General features: G+C 32.8%; 1 protein-coding gene across 3 annotated transcripts in view; it reads right to left on the reverse strand.

The window, feature by feature from the left end:
• The window catches only part of LOC142323056 (polyamine-transporting ATPase 13A3-like), a 158,049-nt gene that overhangs the window by 64,117 nt on the left and 78,198 nt on the right, over positions 1 to 15,734 (reverse strand). For all 3 annotated transcript variants that reach the window (XM_075362172.1, XM_075362171.1, XM_075362173.1), the window contains exons 13-15: positions 9,433 to 9,586; positions 6,232 to 6,359; positions 304 to 421 (exon numbers count right to left, since the gene is read on the reverse strand). In XM_075362172.1, coding sequence (XP_075218287.1) covers positions 304 to 421; positions 6,232 to 6,359; positions 9,433 to 9,586 — 400 coding nt within the window. The remainder of the gene's footprint in view (positions 1 to 303; positions 422 to 6,231; positions 6,360 to 9,432; positions 9,587 to 15,734) is intronic.

A 15,734-nucleotide genomic window follows, 5' to 3' on the forward strand; every position in this document is an offset into this window, starting at 1 on the left:
GAAAAAATTTGCTATTTGCTTGTAATCTAAGAATGTGGACCTTGCTTTACAAATTATAAATCATAAGAATTGCAAGAGGATTCACTTAAATCCACGCCTCTGGGAGATTGATTCTGAAATATTTGCTAACTGCACTCTTAATATTAAAAGTTAGCAGATTATCTATTTCTGCAGTCAAAGTTACATTTTGTTAGTAAATTTATACATAGTATTTCATGTCTGTGACCTGATTTCTGGGTTCAGGTATAGTCCAGTGCAGTTGTAACTAGACACTTGAAAAAGATTAAAATATCAAAATCATACCTGTTATCATAATACATTTAATTCTAGCCATTTTTAATTGTCTGATAACTGGTTCAGAAGCTGGTTTCAAGTTATTCTGCATCAACAACAGACCAATGAAGTGTAGTTCATCTTCAATCTGAAAGAGATAAAAAACATTAGTCAATAAAGAATACTAAGTTAAGTTGGGTACTAGTGTGTGTGTGGTTAAATTTCTATTAGGCTATTGAAATAGATTGAACAATTGAATTAAAAGTAGCATTACTATACTTGATTTGATTAGCTGTGCTGGGATTAAGAATTTAGTAAGCATTGCTAGGCATGTCAATAAACAAAAAAGGAAAAATTAACCTTCTCAGAAGAACAGACTCAACAACCTTTTAAATATGAATAAGCACATAATAAATATAAAATAGATTCTTATAAAAGGCCTTGATATCTAAATGATGGGGCTTCTGTTATTTTATCACAGTCACCTTAGGATGTAAAAAACTAGACACATTTTATGGGTATAAAAGGAGGCCTCAAAGTTAAAAGTTCTAGAAATTCTTTAAATTTATTGTTGAAAGATTTAGTACTACTGACTGAATTCGTCTGCTTTCCATCAGGTACCAAGCTCCTAAAAAAATATCATTTTTCACCGAAGTGTAAACCAGGCAAAAAAGGTAATACATTGTTTAGGTCCCTGGGTTAAAAGTATTGATAAAATTGCACATTTTGGTGATCAGATTGTTTGGGAGGGGGTGTAACCCATCTGTTATTTATATAAAAACATACATGGAGGTTCAGTGAAAAAAATGATTATGATCTCTTTTGTTGTTTGATTCCCAAAACCCATCAAAATTTTTAAAAATTCATGTTGCAACATGGATATTTCTTTCATGTAGATGAAACTTGAACAACAAAACCTTCTTTTGGATTTTTAGCACAGTCAGTAGAATCATGTTAAGCATCTACTTCACCACCTAGCATGAGCCAAAAAAAATTTTTAGGGAACAAATCTGGTGATAAAATGATAACATTTGATAATGATTACTTCAAGATGAAACAGACATCTAAGCTTATAAGCCCTGGAAGCCTGACCTCTAAAATTTCTATGTGCATAGAGAAAGTACTTGGGGCAAAAAATAATGAGGACCATTTTCTATGGGTTGAAGAGGAACTAATAAAAAAAAAGAAAAAAATAAGAGAAACAATGTAGGGCAGCACAGATATAATTAAACTGTTTCTGAAAGTATGCACAGAAAATACTGAATACATATGCATATTTACACAAAGAAGTGCTTGGAACAAAGGTAATGATTAGTACTTTTTTTTATCTGTATATCTTAATATACAAAATACAGTCTATTTTATACTTTCATGGCATCAAAACAATGCAGGATCCAGTGTAAAATGATCCAACTTATCTTCAACTAATATCCTTTAGCATATAGCTACAATTAAGTATTGATAGGATATCAGATTGAAATGTCTGCATACATGTTACAATTATTTCAGTTAAATTTTACATAATTTCAGGTCAACCGATGTAGCAATATTTAATGTGGCGACATATTTTAAAATCAAATAATTAAAATTTACTTGTACAATATAGGAAATCTTAGCTACCCAGTAAACAAATAAACACCTTATTCACATTTTTTTTGTCTTCAATCATTTGACTGGTTTGATGCAGCTCTCCAAGATTCCCTATCTACTGACAGTTGCTTCATTTCAGTATACCTCTACATCCTACATCCTTAACAATTTGTTTTTCATATTCCAAACATTGCATGCCTGTACAATTTTTCCCATCTCCCTGTCCCTCTAATAGCAAAGCAACTATACCAGGATGCTTTAAGATGTGGTTTATAAGTCTCTCTTCTTTTAGCTACATTTTTCCAAATGCTTTTCTCTTCATTGATTTGCCGAAACACCTCTTCATTTTTCACTTTACCCACCCATCTGATTTTTAACATTCTCCTGCAGTATCAGATTTCAAATGCTTCTAATCTTTCTTTTTAGGTACTCCAATTGTCCAAGTTTCACTTCCATGTAAAGCTACGCTCCATACATATAGTTCCAAAAATGTTTCCCTGATGTTCAAATTAATTTCTGATATAACCAAATTATGTTTCTGACTGAAAGCTCATTTTGCCTTTGCTATTCTGCATTTTATATCACTCCTGCTTTGTCCATTTTTAGTAATTCTACTTCCCAAAAAAACAAAATTCTTCTACTTCCATAGTTTTTCTCATCCTATTTTTAAATTCAGTGGTCTATCTACTTTATTTCTACTACATTTCATTGCTTTCATTTTGTTCTTGTTAATTTTCATGCGGTAATTCTTGCGTAGGACTTCACCCATGCCATTCGTTTCTACTAAATCTTTTTTACTCTCAGCTAGAATTACTATATTATCAACAAATCGAAGCACCTTTATCTTTTCACCTTGAACTGTCACTCCAGATTTAAACTGTTCTTTAAATCATTAACTGCTAGTTCTATGTAAAGATTAAAAAGTGACAGGGGCTAGGGAACATCCTTGTCTGACTCCCTTTTTTATTAGTGCTTCTTTCTTATGCTCTTCGATTATTACTATGTCAGTTTGGTTCCTGTAAATGTTAGCAATTGTTCTTCTATCTTTATACTTAAACCATAATTTTTTAAAATGCTTAACATTTCATTCCAGTCTACATTATCAAATGCCTTTTCTAAGTCTATAATTATCATGTATTTTGGTTTGTTTTTCTTTAATCTTCCTTCTACTACTAATCTGAGCATTAGAATTGCTTTCCTTGTCTCTATACATTTCCTGAAACTAAATTGGCCTTCTCCTAACACTTCTTCCACTCTCCTTTCAATTCTTCTGTACAGAATTCTAACAAAAATTTTTGAATAGTTGCATGAATAGTTAAGCTAATTTTCTGTATTCTTCACATTTATCTGCTCCTGCTTTCTTCGGTATCAGGACAGTAACACTCTTTTTGAAGTCAGACAGAACTTCCCCTTTTTCATAAATATTACACACCAGTTTGTATAATCTATCTATTGCTTCCTCACCTGCACTGCGCAGTAATTCTACAGGTATACTGTCTATACCAGGAGCCTTTCTCCCATTCAAATACTTTAATGCTCTATTAAATTCAGATCTCAGTATTGTATCTCCCTTTTCATCCTCTTTGACTTCCTCTTCTTCCTCTATAACACCATTTTCTAATTCATTTCCTCCATATAACTCAATATATTCCACCCACCTATTGACCTTTTCATTTGTCACTTATGTACCACAAAATTCTCCTTAACTTTCTTGTATGATCCATCTATTTTACCAATGATCATTTCTCTTACCACTTCTGAACACTTTTCTTTAATCCACTCTTCTTTTGCTAATTTGCATTTCCTGTTTAAAGTATTTCTTAATTGTCCTTCTTCATCACTACCATTCTTATATTTTCTACAATTTTCTATCCCATCAGCTACAATATATCCTCTGATATCCAAGGTTTTCTACCAGTTCTTGCTGTTCCACCTAAGTTGACTTCTACTGATTTAAAAATTAATTTCCCTTTTAACATTCTCCCATTGTTCCTCTATATTCTCTACCTTATCTTTTTTACTCAGACCTCTTGTGATGTCCTCTTCAAAAATCTTCTTTACTTCTTCTTCCTCAAGCTTCTCTAACTTCCACCGATTCATCCGACACCTTTTCTTCAGGTCTTTAAACCCCCAATCTACATTTCATTATCACTTAATTATGGTTGCTATCAATGTCTGCTCCTGGATATGCTTTGTAGTCAATGAATTGATTTCTAAATATTTGCTCATGATTATTTGACCATGATATAATCTATCTGATATCTTGCAGCATCACCCGGCTTTTTCGTGTGTATATTTTTCTACTTTGATTTTTAAACTGGATGGTGGCAATTACTACATTATACTTTGTTGAAAACTTAATAAGTTGGTCCCCTCTTTCATTCCTTTGTTCCAGCCTGTATTCACCCACAATATTTCCTCCCTTACCTTTTCTGATGCTTGCATTCCAATCTCCAACTATTATTAAATTTTGACCCCCTTTTGTGTGTTTAATTGATTTATCAATTTCTTCATATTCACCCCCCTACCTAATCATTATGGGCACTTGTAGGCATATATACATTAACAATCGTTGTCGGCTTAGGTTTTGATTTTAACCTGATTACAATGATTCTATTGCTAAGGTTTTTGTAATACTCTCCTCTGTTTCCTATCTTCTTGTTCATTACGAAACCTTTACCTGTTTGCACTTTATTTGACGCTGAGTTAATTATTCTAAAATTATCTGACCAAAAGTCGTTTACTTCTTCCCACCGAATCTTGCTAATTCCTACTACATCTATATTTAACCTACCCACTTCCCTTTTTTAATTTTCTAACCTACAAACCCTGTTTTACACTTCTAACATCCCATGATCCAACTCGTAGAATGCTATTTTTTAATTTTCTGGTGAACCTTCCTTAGCAGGTCCCACCTGAAGAACTGAATGGGGGGCTAGTTTACCTCTGGAATATTTTACCAAGGAAGGCGCCTGTTATATGAAAATGCAGAGAGTTACATTTTCTTGGAAAATAATAGCTGTAGTTTTCCATTGCTTTCAGCTGTGTAGTATTCAGAAGATTGAGTGATGTTGATATGGCTGTTTAAGTCTTCCTCACCTACGCCCTTAACAACTACTGAAAGAGCTGCTGCCCTCTTCCAGGAATCATTCCTTAGTCTGGCTCTCAACAGATACTACTGATATAGTTGCACATTCGGTCCAGCTACTCTGTATCACTGAGCACTCAAGCTCCCTCGCAAGGTCTCATGATTCATAGCGGGGGCTTATTTACATACAGTCTTCTATCACTGCTATGAGGTAAAGTTATACATCTCTTAAAAAGTTAACTAAATTGTTTTTTACAATACAATTGAGAGAGGAAAGCACAGTTTATAAACTGAAAAAAAAGTGAAACATTTATGGCACAAAATTACTTTGCTAAAAAAAATTCTATTGCAACAGAAACTATTTTATTAATTTAAAACAGTTTTCAGGTTACTTTCATCGGATAGGATAGGATTTTCAAAGGGTTCTATCTTATTTGATAGATCAAAAAATAAGAAAAGGTTAGAGGGCTTCATTGCCAACCCTTTATATTTAAAAAAAAAAAAGGATTAAAGTGGAAAAAATAATTAAATAATGATGAAAGGAAAATGAGGCTCTGAGTTCAGCTGTCTCAAAAAATTATTTTGTATTTAAATGCATATTTTATTATGTATTTAAAATATGTTGTATTTAAGTATCTTTGTTGATATGTTATTGTTTAGAACAGATGAAAAATCAACAATCTTGCTTCAATTTTCTGAGAATTAACTTGAGTTCATTGACCAATGATCGATTTACAGATGTTTGTAGAATGGGATCAAGATTTAAAGTCTTTGTTTCAAAAAGACATTTATTTAATAATTTTTTTATAGTAATGAAAACGGCAGGCATCTGCTAGAAATTGAAACCAGGAAAGACTGAATATAAATCCAGAATACCACTTTCACTTTCGTCACTGAAATCACATAACTTTAATTTATGATCATTTGATCATTTTGGTTGCGGTTAGTAAATAGTCTGCTTACTAGTACTGTATGACATCTGAAAATATTAATTACTTTCTAGAAGAAAATCTACAACTTTTATATTAATTTTGTTAACTTCTAACACTTAATAAATATTATGTTATCTGAGAACAATTTGACAGAATAATATTACTGTATAAAGATAAATATATTTTTCTAATGAAATTATTAGAAAAGTAACTTCATTGAAATGATTTTACAGAAATTCTTTAATGTAAATTTCATAAAACCTGGAAACAAAGATCTGCAGGGTCAATCAAAAAATTTCAGTGTCTAACTAAAAGACTACTTAAACAAGATAAGTGCATTTTTCTTACTTGATCTCTAGTCACTCTATGAGCCTGAGTCCAAGTGAATCTCGTAGGCAACTCCTTATATGCCAGTGCAATCACTCTGTAACCAGCTGCAGTAAAACGTCCCAAAATGTTGTCAATATTTGCAGGAACTGTTAAAGAAGATGTAACAGTAGAAACATGAAATTATATGTATGTGACAGCCTCAACATACTATATTTTTATAATTAAAAAAAAAAAACAAATCCTCTTGAAAAGCAATAATATTCTTATTTCCTTAATCTATTTACGTCCATTCACAATTAATTTATTTATACCCATTTACAAGCTTTTAACTTATTTAGTGAATTAATCATAAAAAAGTTATTACTGCTTTTCAAGAGTTTATTAATATTGTTTTAGTTAGGAACCATTAGTCTGGCCCTTCTTAGACAACTATCTGTGGAGAGGCCTGACTTCTTCATAGAAGAATACCTGTAAAGAACTAAAAAAATTAACAAAGGAATAATTCCTAAAAGTAGGTAGTAATCCTTTCAGTAGTTACCGAGTGTGGCAGCAGATTAACGAATGATATGACCTTAACAGAAACTTAAAGGTCTGCATTTGTATTGTTCATCGCTCTATGTTCTAGGCATTGTGTGGTTAAAATCAATGAAAAATACAGTTGTAATTTTTGAGGGGACGTTTTCTTTATTCTTTTTCCTTGTAGAAAAGAATATGATAACTCCTCTTGCATAAAATATATGAGAGTTACAGACGTTAGATAGTTTAAAAAGAACAATAGAATTCATTGAGTTTAGATATAGAAGGAATTAGCAAAATAAGGTGATAAAAGAGCAAGATTTTTGGTTTGGAAATATTATTATTAATATAAAATCAGAAAATTGAAATGAAGGAGCAGGAATAATAGTGAGGAAGTGGATTCGTCATCAGTTATGTTATTATAAACAACACACTGAGGAAGTTATTTGATTACATCAGACCTCAAACATAAGTCAATCACAATATTATAGGTTTATAGGGCTGCCTTTTTTCAGCTCAAAAATTTTATTTTTATGAAATAAAATATATGAAGAAACAGATGATTTAATAGAATGATGAGCTGACGACAACTTAATAATAACAGGACAATGGCATGCTATGTTAGAAAATGTCATAGTTCATCCCTAAATGTTTGGGATTAATGTGTAAGACAGAAGTAACAGACATGGGAGAACTACATCATACAATACAGCAGGGATTTATAAACTTTCAAAGTCCTGCAGGGTTCTTGAAACAAATTTAGAATTCTTTATTGCGATATAGTGAAGCATTCATTGAAGTCAAAGTCACCACTTTGAACAGTAGCTACAAGTAAGGAGGTTTATAAGAATGTTAAAGTCCTGAAAATTTTTCATAAGAAGAAACAATATTTATTGTAACTTACTATAAAAGTTATATTTAGCTTTTATTTATTTTTTATATAAATGACATACATACTGTTTACTGTTTACTGGAGGATCTGCCCATCCCGGTTGCCACCGACGCTATAACATCTGACTCGCTAGTGAAGGGCTTGCCCCCCAAAGCGACTGTGGTGGGCAGGAAGGGAGCCAAACAGCTGAAGGCGAGGCAGTCCACCGAGGAGGAGGACATACCTCTTGACATGGAGATAATGGTCTGGCGGTTTGAAAAGCTAGCCAAGGAACTCAGAAAAAACATGGATAAAAATGTTAAAAGAAGTATTAAAGAAATTGATACAGAGTTAATCGCTGATGTGAAAGACTTGTTCGACTGGTTCGTACTTCAGCCGGAGCTACTAGGAAGAAAAAATGGTCGATGTGACTACCCAGACATTGCTGGATACTGGGTGCCCTACAGTTGATGGGCTTGATAATGGGGTGCCCTCACACCAACTTGCGAATTTTTATAAGAAAGGTTTGGCCGAAAAAGTTCTTTTGCAATAAAGTGGTTGGCATTCCGGACAGAAGAGATGGTGCGTTAGATATAATGGCCATTGTGGATCTCCATGAAGTGACTAAAGGACGGCTGTTTGACAGCTTGGCGTCGAGGCACCCCCAGGTGTCCTGGCTCTTAAACAGATCTGGGCTTAGGGCTGGTCCTAATCTGTCCTTGTTAAGTTTAGTTTGAAGGTAGATGATAATTTTGTAAAATATATTTATCTTATTTCTTTCTTGCAAGCATTTTAATATTGTTAATAAACAAAGGCAAACTTACTTTCATTATTATTCTTTGCACTTTTTTTTTATCTATTTGGTCATAGTCAGAGAAATGAAAAAAGATGTAAGATTTTTTTATTTTTTGAAAAAAATATAAAACACCAATACTGAACATTCTTTTTAAAAGCACAAAAAAAATCTGCCTTGATAAACAAATCTTTATAATGCATTCATCCACGAATTTATTAATTCTATATTTGTGATAATCTAGAAACATGGATTCCCTTAATATAATCTCTTCTTTTTTGTTAATAAAGTAAAAGAAAATGGTTTCATAAATTTGAAATTTCTACTGTTAATAAAGAAGGTTGGAAAACAGTAGACTACTGACTGAATTAAAAGAATCTATTTTTTAATGTGCTTTAAAATCTTCTAAAAAAAAAAAATAGATAAAAAAAGTTCATAAAATATTTTGGAATATTCTAGAAAGATCAAATATTTTTAACCACAGTTTTGAAGGTTATTACAAAAAATAAATTCAGTTTACTAAGTATATGAATAACAGTTAACAGAAAATTTGTAAGAAAACACCCATTCTATAACTATTACTTATAATTAATATAAGTGTTACTTTACTAAGAAGATCCCTTCACAAAATGTAAATATTGGATTGCTTAATGTGAACTAAACAGAATGAAAAAAAAAGATTTTTACACCTAAAAATAAACCTATAACAGAAAATCTTCCAATAAAATAAAATTTTCTCATAAGAAAAACTTAAATCCCAAGAAATCAGTGAAATTAAATAAAAGGACAGTTTAACTAGAATAAAATTAATAACAATACAGTCAAGAACTGTAACTAAAATCAAATGTAAATTTTGATCAAATGTTATGAAAAATATTTGTTACAGATATTACACACATAAAATATTCTTTAATTTAAAAAAAATTGAATATTACTTGATTTTCAACAGGCATTATTTTCAGTCTTAGTTCTAAAACAATACAGCCACAATAAGTTGTAAACTCAGAACAACTGTACTATTCACTTTTATCTAACTTACTGGTGTTAATATTGCAGAGATGTATAATTTTCTCTGGAGCACCTTTTGAAAATACAGTCATATTTCTGGCTCCTAGAATTCGACTTATAACAGTCATATTTTGAGCAGATGATGTAAATGGAAACTGACGAATCAATCCAATTTCCAAAGGAACCTGAAAAATAGTCAAAGACAGAGTGACCATTAGTAGATCTTAGCAGAGAATATGTACTTCATTAACTTTCTGATTGTTTTACTTAAGTTGTGGGTCTTAAGCAAATCAGTCAGAATTTGTCTTTTTTTACACATGAAAGCAGATGACAGATGATCAGATATATTTAGACTAAAGATGGTTCTTAATGTGAATCCTTCAATTGACTGAAAAAAATATGATCAACTGAGTATTTCTTTTTCTTTTACCAAATCAGTATTTACATCTGTACTTTAAATTAGCTTAAAAACAATAGCTTTTACTGAAATAATTTAAAAATAGAATAACATAATAATAAAGTTAAATATACAACATAATAAAGAGAGATTATAAAATTCAAAAACCAGAAAAATCGTGCAAAGTAAATTGTTAACAGTCATTCCTCTACTGAATTGACTCAGTGCTGAAGCATGCTGCACTGTTTCTCAAAAGACAGCGGTAAATTAATTTATAACATTACTCTGTTCCAGTCTTTCTTACAGCTGTGGGTACATGTAAAGCACTTGACATACAAGAGGCACCAGTGACAGTTGCTTTTTCTGAGAATAATGATGTTCATTATAGAGCCAGTCCCTATGATGAACAGAGAGAAAGTGTCAATTGAACGGCTGAGTGTTACATGCATTTCAGCAGGCATAGCCTTGGTGATATGCAACGAAATATCTGGCTCTGTGAAGAAAAGATTAAAAATCTACTTCACTCTTCATTTCCTTAGTAAATTTTGCATGGAATGCTTGTTATTCTTGAGAATTTTTTGACATTTTTGGAAGTATCTTGTGATTCATGTCAGGTTGCCAGCAAAATAATTGTTGTATATACAATTTGTTGTGTATTAAGTGCCATAACCAATTAATACTTGTGTATTAAGTGGTTATAGAACTTAACACATATACAAGAAAGATAAGAATCAAAACACTTTCAGATGAATGCAGTTCACAGAATCTTTCCTCTACCATTAATGCTACTGTGTAACATAAACAAACTGCATCCTCTAATAATCTGATAATTCTACGGTGCTTAACAACTCAGCATGTATCACCTTGCAGTACGCCTTGAAAGAAAAATTTTTAATTTAAAGAAAATCTTGGAATTCAAAATAAGTTTTTCATTAACAAGAAAATTATTTCAGAACTAATCTGTTTAGTCATACTTAATCTTAATCACAGTTCCTTCTACAATTTGCAACAATTAACAACAATAATAGAATTGAAACTAATAAACACATACATTTTTTAATATAGAGCCTATGTTATAATTATGTTTTTATAAATAAAAAATAAAATTGTTTTTCAAAAACTAAATAAAAAAAAATTAATAACATCAATGATATATTTCTTTTTAGAAATCAAAGTTTTTTCAGCTAAACTTCTGATTTCCTAATTGTTCTCACTTCATTTTTTGTTGTATATAATGTTTACTCTTTTTCATGTCTCTTCTTTGTGCCTTTTACTGATTATTATAGTACTATTTTAATCAACCTTCTCCTCTTGTGATACTCTGACTAGTAAGATTTTCCTTTCTGAATTGTTACGATTAAGCTTCTATTCTCATTCACTTTTCTCATTACTTTTTCATTTTTACCCTGTCTACCAAATTAATTTTATCCAATCTCCTCCAACCCTACATTTTATATGCCTTCGGCTTTACGTTGTCCACATTTCTTGCCTAAACAGAACTATACTTCATACATAATATAATATATACGTAACACATAATGTAATAATTTCAATAATTATAATATTATAATCACCAGATATGGTAAGAATAAAAAGGTAAGAATACTTACCTAACTGTAGCGCTTTCAGAGTCTCACTCCATCGTCAAGAGTTAAAAATATAAATTACACATTAATTAAAATAAATTTTGTCTGAAAGTACGAGTATATAATATGCCAATAAATTAAAACCTCTAAAAGTTTAATAATTATTATTAGTGACTCCTTGGGCCCATCTTGCAGAGCAAAGTTTTTTGAAGGAAGGTTTAATATTAGAAATAAACACTGAGTTCTTTTTCTATATATTTGTTGAGATCTATATTTTGTCTTCAAATCAGCCACCGCAGAAAATCCGGTTTCACAAAGGTAGGATGTTGAAAATGGTAATGGTATACAAAATGCTCTTGTTTTCAGTGCAGAAAATTCATCATCCACCCCTGTCCAAAATTCAAATTGTAATTTATTACTAAATTGTCTTTTGAGTTTACCACTTGCTGTGAAGTCTATGAAGATTTCTTCTTCGGCAGTCGAGAGCCCCTTGGGAGTTGTTTCAAATGGATCCCTAACCCACTTGTAACTTGCTACCAAGTTGTTGTCAGCAAGAAAATACTTTTTAAAATCCTTTGCCAGCATGGCTAAATGATTTTCAATGGTTACAAAAACAACTTTCACCTTGTAAGTTTTAACACATTCATCCACATTTGCAAACATTTCTAGGTTTTTGCTTTACATTTCAGCTCCACAACTCCAATTTTTTACAAAAAGCATTTATTTTATTACTCGTATCCAACATATGTGTATTTGCTTCTTGGAGTTGAAGATTCGAGGTATTTAATTTCTCAAATATGTTGACCAAGCAACTCAATTCCATCACAAATAAACCATCTGGTGGAGGAGACTCCACTAGGTGAAACCTATTCAGATAGGCCTGGGTGACAATGAGCAGCAAACGTTGCAGTTGAATGTGCAACATTTCGGTACAGTGAGGCTTCAGAAGGCTTTCTCTGACTCTTAAAAAAGCAACGTCCTGATGCACCGACCCTCCACCACTCTATCTAGGTATCCACAAATTTCCTTCTAACTTCCTGCAGACACTCACCAAAAGATGTTTGTCTCTGGGGGGCAGGTTAAAGTTTTGCTGCATGATTGGCCAAGCAATCAGCCCTTTTGATGTCAGGAATACCAGTGAATAGGTATCCACTGGAAGGTGATATTTTTACCAGATAATCTTCCTAGCATTTTATGAATTTCCTTGGTGCAGAAATGGAATCTTGTTGACCTCTGTTTTTGTATTAGTTGTAGGGCTGATCTAGAGTCAGTAAAAATGCAGATATCACTCACAGGGATAGTGTGAATATAAGCAAGCGCACCATTAATTGCGAGCAGTTCAGCATCCGTACTACAGGTAGGTGCCTGATGGTAGCACAAATTCTGTCAGCTGTTTGGTCATAGAAGGCAGCTCCAGCATTCTCCTTGTTACCTTAAACTGATCCTACTGTGAAAATCCAGTGGAATCCATATCATGTGCCGATATACTCCAAGGTTGTCTACAAGAGGAACTCTGGAATTCCTTCATCTTTTTTTTTACAATTCGAGGGATGGTTAGTAATATTAATGTTGTCAATCACCACGGAGTGGAGCTTACTATCGGAAAGACTCTGGTGCACTTTGTGTAGATTGGTATTCCATGTTTGATATGATACTATTGAAGGAGTTGCGAACCAAATTTTTATTTCTAGACAATGGAGTGGATGGTTTGTGGGAGAGCCTGGACTTTGGTGTGTTTTGTCATGGACATCCAGCCAACGTACAATTTTAATGGTTCAACTGCCAGTTCAATCTCCATCGACTGGAAGCTGGTTGTTCTAGGACATCCCAAACATATCCTCATAGAGCTGTTCTGAATTGCTTCTAACTTCTTGAGATGACATGAAGCAGCAGATCCCCAAAGCTCAGATCCATACGTCATTTTTGATCTAATGAATGTCAGATAAAACAATCTTTAGATAATTGTCAGGTAAAACTATCTGCACCCCAAACCCTACTTGCTAATGTAATTATGTTTTTTGAAGTACTGGATGTAATGTCATTTAGCATTATATTAAATAATGTGGAACTTGGAACTGCTCCCTGTGGTGTTCCATTGTTCACTGGTCTTGGTTCAGACTCAACATCATTTACAATAGTTTTAATTTTCCTTTTGATCAAAAAAATTGTAGAAAAATCTTAACATTCTGCCTCTAATCCCAGTTTCATGCACTGGAGAACAATGGACTCGCTCTGCACTCTGTCAAATGCCACTTCAAAATCGATCATTACGGCAACTGTATACTGTTTCTTGTTGAAGGCAGTATTTATTTTATCAGTTAAGTACAGCAAAGCATCCACAGTACTTCTTCCTGGTCTGAAACCAAACTGCCTATCACTCAATAGCTCTTCAAACTCCAGTTTCCATTTTAATCTTTCATTGATCACTCTTCCCACTATTTTGCATACATGTGATATTAGAGATATTGGGCGACATGAAGTTTCCTTTGTTGAATCTTTCCCAGGTTTACAGATGGATATAATTTTTGCAAGTTTCCACTTTTCTGGAAGTTCTCCAGTAGAGCATATATCATTAAAATATTTCAGCAGTGCAGTTTGGTATGAATTTGATGTGATCTGAAGTATACCATTGTATATTCCACCCTCTCCAGGTGCCAAGTCATGCAAATCTGCAAATGTCATTTTTAGTCCATTCTCCATAAAAGGCTGATCCTTAGCATCCTTTTGTCAGGTATTGGTCCTCTGGTGTTAGGCTAAATGGCCAAGGACCTGGGATACCAGCCCTTAAGGAGTACATGTTGTTCAGCACCTCAGCAATCTCCAACTTCTCTATTAGAACAGTGTTGTCTGAGCTCACTAATTTGAATATTGTTTTATCACTTTTTCCTTGCAGAGATTTGAATTTTTTCCATACTATAGTAGCTGGTGTGTTACAGTTCATTGAGTTCACAAAAGCTTTTAGCTATCTTAATGGCTATCTTGCTTTTGACAGCTGCTAGGTTATTTTTTTGTGTGGTTTTCTGGTGTACAGCTGCTCTTCCAAATTTTCTCAACTTTCTTCCTATCTCTGATCAACTTTGAAATATCTTGTATCCACCAGACGTTAAGATTTTTCCCAATACCGAGTTTCACTCTCGACATGATCTTATTTGCTGCGTTAGTGATCACCTGTTCCAAGCTCTCCAAAGTATTGCACTTGTCTGCATTAGTGAAAGCTGTTTCCCTTTTGAAGAATTTCCAATGAGCTTCTTTTATTCTGTATCTACTCGGTAGATTCTGTTTTGTATTAGGGTTGTTTGTAGTAGAGAAACCAAGCTTGCAAAACACAGGTAAATGATCACTTGACAAATCGTCTCCCACAGACCAACTCTCTAAGTAGTCCAGAAGAGCTGGTGAAGTGAGTGAAGATCTAATGTCCTTGTAGTTCTAGAAGAAGGGGATTGATAAGTAAGCTCCCATGGTGAGTTCAAGAGCACCAGGTCATTATCTTGTATCCATTCTGAAAAATTTGTCCATTGTGGTTATCCAAACCCTTATTTCATGAGCTGTGCCTGCTATTAAAGTCTCCAACTATCATAGATAGTTTTGTCTTAGGTAGTATACAGTCTAGTTCTTTTCTTGTTATTTTTTGAGAAGGAATGTATGTATTTACTGTGGCTAAGGTAATCTCATTTGACACAGTGAAATCTATTTGTAGGTGTTCAAGTTTTCTTTAATGCCAGTTATGATATTTTCAATGAGTAAGATTTTGTGTATAAAGGTGGCAACTCCTGATCATCTATTCTTTTCTCTCGATATATAGTGATAATCATAGTCGCTGATTTTGGATATTCTCTGGGTTTATTGGCAGGGAGGCCTTCAGTATGCAAAATTTTACTGTTACACCTCACAACCTCACGCCTCAGTTCCACCATTTTATTCATCACACTTCTTGCATTGCAGTGCATAACCAATAGCAATATGTCACCTCCATTATTCTGTTTGGGTGAGTTCAGTTTTTTGTTTCTTTTTCCCCAATAATTTGTGCCTAATGAAATATGGTTTTTATCTGTCCTCTTTTTTGTGTTTGTTTCCCCTTTGAGGTCATTAAGTAAATCTTTAGCTTTAAATCGTGAATTACACCAAACTTCGATTCTTGTCAATATCTTTTCTTCTTTTCCTCATGATTATATTTTTATCTATATTATAAAATTTTCTAATGGTTTGTATGCTATCATCTTTACTATTCCAAATATTTCATTTTAGTCTTTCTGGATGTGAAAATTTCTTTTGTGAAACTTGTCATAAGTTCTGACAAGAATTATTTCATATTGCTTCTAAGTGACAAATTTTTGGACATTTTAGGAGAAC

This window comes from Lycorma delicatula, chromosome 4, assembly GCF_047948215.1.
Source record: "Lycorma delicatula isolate Av1 chromosome 4, ASM4794821v1, whole genome shotgun sequence".
Classification (NCBI taxonomy): domain Eukaryota; kingdom Metazoa; phylum Arthropoda; class Insecta; order Hemiptera; family Fulgoridae; genus Lycorma; species Lycorma delicatula.